A 2,126-nucleotide genomic window follows, 5' to 3' on the forward strand; every position below is an offset into this window, starting at 1 on the left:
TTGTTTGGCGGGCCCGGGCTGGGGATTCGAACCCGCCACCTTAGGTGTACGTGGCTGGCGCCTTAGCTGGTTGAGCTATAGGCGCCGAGCCCTTTATAGAAGATTTTAATGAAAACTGTATTGAGACACCTTACCCAAGTTATAGGAAAGGCTAGCCAGTGACTCACAGGAGTATTCCAGAATGATGAAGAAAGACTTTTCTAGAAGGAAAGTGTATGAATTTGCTCAAGGGGAAAGGGAAGTCACTAAGTAGAAGCATAATTACCAGCCAACTGTCTTAAGTCAGCAGACTTCTTTGATGAATTTAGATGAGAAAATAGATGAGGTATGTGACTGTAGTATACCCCTGTATTGTTTTTTAGGATGCTAATAAGTTGAACTATATTAGGTGATAACCTAAATATCTAAGTTTCAGTGTAATTTGTTTTGCTTAGAAGAAAGCTAGTAGGTTTTACGTTCAGAATAGCAAACTTCTTTGTCTAGAATCTGTTTAGAAAATATTAACAGATTCTTTTCCTGCAGGTTGAATAGGAAAAAAAATTTTTTAAAAGAAAATACTAGCACAGAAAGAATTTGTAAGAATACTTCAAATTACCTTAGAAAATATGTTCTCTCATGAAATGATAAGCTGAGTGTACTTAGTATAGAATTTACTGGAAATGGTCTAACCCAAGGACTTTGGGTTGTCTAAAGCTAGAAAATAGTACCTTTTTGTATTTATATGGAGGAATGCTGTGGGTTTGAGAGGTAACTGGAATGTGCCAGTTAACTCTTTACAGGAGCATTGTTTACAATGAGGCAGATGAGAAACTAGATTAGCAGAACCTAACAAAAATAAATTTGTGTCTGAATGGTGGGGTAGAGTAAGTATAAAGTTTATCTTTGAGGCAATAAGAGAAAGAAATAAGTGTTTTTTTTGTATACCGTACAACCAGATCTAATGCTTCTCTTTTTCCATTTCCTCCCTCAGAGGACAAAACTGCCAAAGCCAAGGTCCAGCAGGCTCCTGACAGATCCCAGCAGATTCCAGATGGCACACAACTTCCGTCTGGACACCCTTTGCCTGCCAAAAGCCAGGGCACTGCGAGCAAATGCCCTTTTTTGGCAGCACAGATGAGCCAGAGCGGTAGCAGTGTCTTCTGCAAAGCCAGTCTTGAGCTTCAGGAAGATGTGCAGGAAATGCATGCTGTGAGGAAAGGTAACAGATGAGACGGGAACCATTAGGAAGAGTGAAGAGGTCCTTTTGGCATTTTTGGACCCTCAGATTTGTGTATGAGCTATTATTAGGGCAGTATTTATGGAAACACATTCCTCTTTTAAAAGGTCCCGTAGACAAAAAAAAAAAAAAATCAATAAAAAGGTCCTGTAAACAAAGGACTGTATTGCAAAATGTGGGACTTTTCTTTCTGGTGAACATGTAGGATGTGACCAGCTTTTATAGTAACTGCTTAATTTCTAAAAATAACCAGCAGTCTTTTTTTTTCTTTGGAGAAGGAGTCTCACTATGTCACCCTTGGCAGCGTGCAGTGGCATCATAGCTCATGGTAATCTCCAATCTCCAACTCTTGGGCTTAAGAGATTCTCTTGCCTCAGCCTCCCAAGTAGCTGGGACTACAGGCACCCACCACAACGCTGGCCTATTTTTTGTTGCAGTTGTCGTTGTTTTAGCTGGCTTGGGCCAGGTTCAAAGCCACCATATGGCTGGTGCTGTAACTACTGTGCTACAGGCTCTGAGCCTTTTTTTTTTTTTTTTTTTTTTTTTTTGAGACAGAGTCTCATTCGATTGCCCTGGGTTGAGTGCCATGATGTTTTGTCATAGCTCACAGCAACCTCAAATTCTTGGGCTTAAACAATCTTCTTGCTCAGCTTCCCAGGTAGGTGCTCACCACTATGCACAGCTAGTTTTTCTATTTATTCATTTATTTATTTTTGGAGACAGAGCCTCAAGCTGTCACCCTGGGTAGAGTGCGGTGGCATCACAGCTCACAGCAGCCCCCAACTCCTGGGCTCAAGCGATTCTCTTGCCTCTACCTCCCAAGGAGCTGGGACTACAGGCGCCCGCCACAACCCCTGGTTATTTTTTGGTTGCTGCCATCATTGTTTTTGACGGGCCCAGGCTGGATTTG

The 2,126-nt window shown here is 41.8% G+C and overlaps 1 protein-coding gene across 1 annotated transcript in view; it reads left to right on the forward strand.

Annotated features, from left to right (window-relative positions):
• ALAS1 (5'-aminolevulinate synthase 1) overlaps positions 1-2,126 on the forward strand; it is a 22,674-nt gene that overhangs the window by 3,551 nt on the left and 16,997 nt on the right. The window contains 3 exon segments of the mRNA XM_012804902.2: positions 971-1,005; positions 1,007-1,052; positions 1,055-1,198. Coding sequence (XP_012660356.1) covers positions 971-1,005; positions 1,007-1,052; positions 1,055-1,198 — 225 coding nt within the window.

This window comes from Otolemur garnettii, unplaced genomic scaffold (assembly GCF_000181295.1).
Source record: "Otolemur garnettii isolate 467f Iridium unplaced genomic scaffold, OtoGar3 scaffold00032, whole genome shotgun sequence".
Taxonomy (NCBI): domain Eukaryota; kingdom Metazoa; phylum Chordata; class Mammalia; order Primates; family Galagidae; genus Otolemur; species Otolemur garnettii.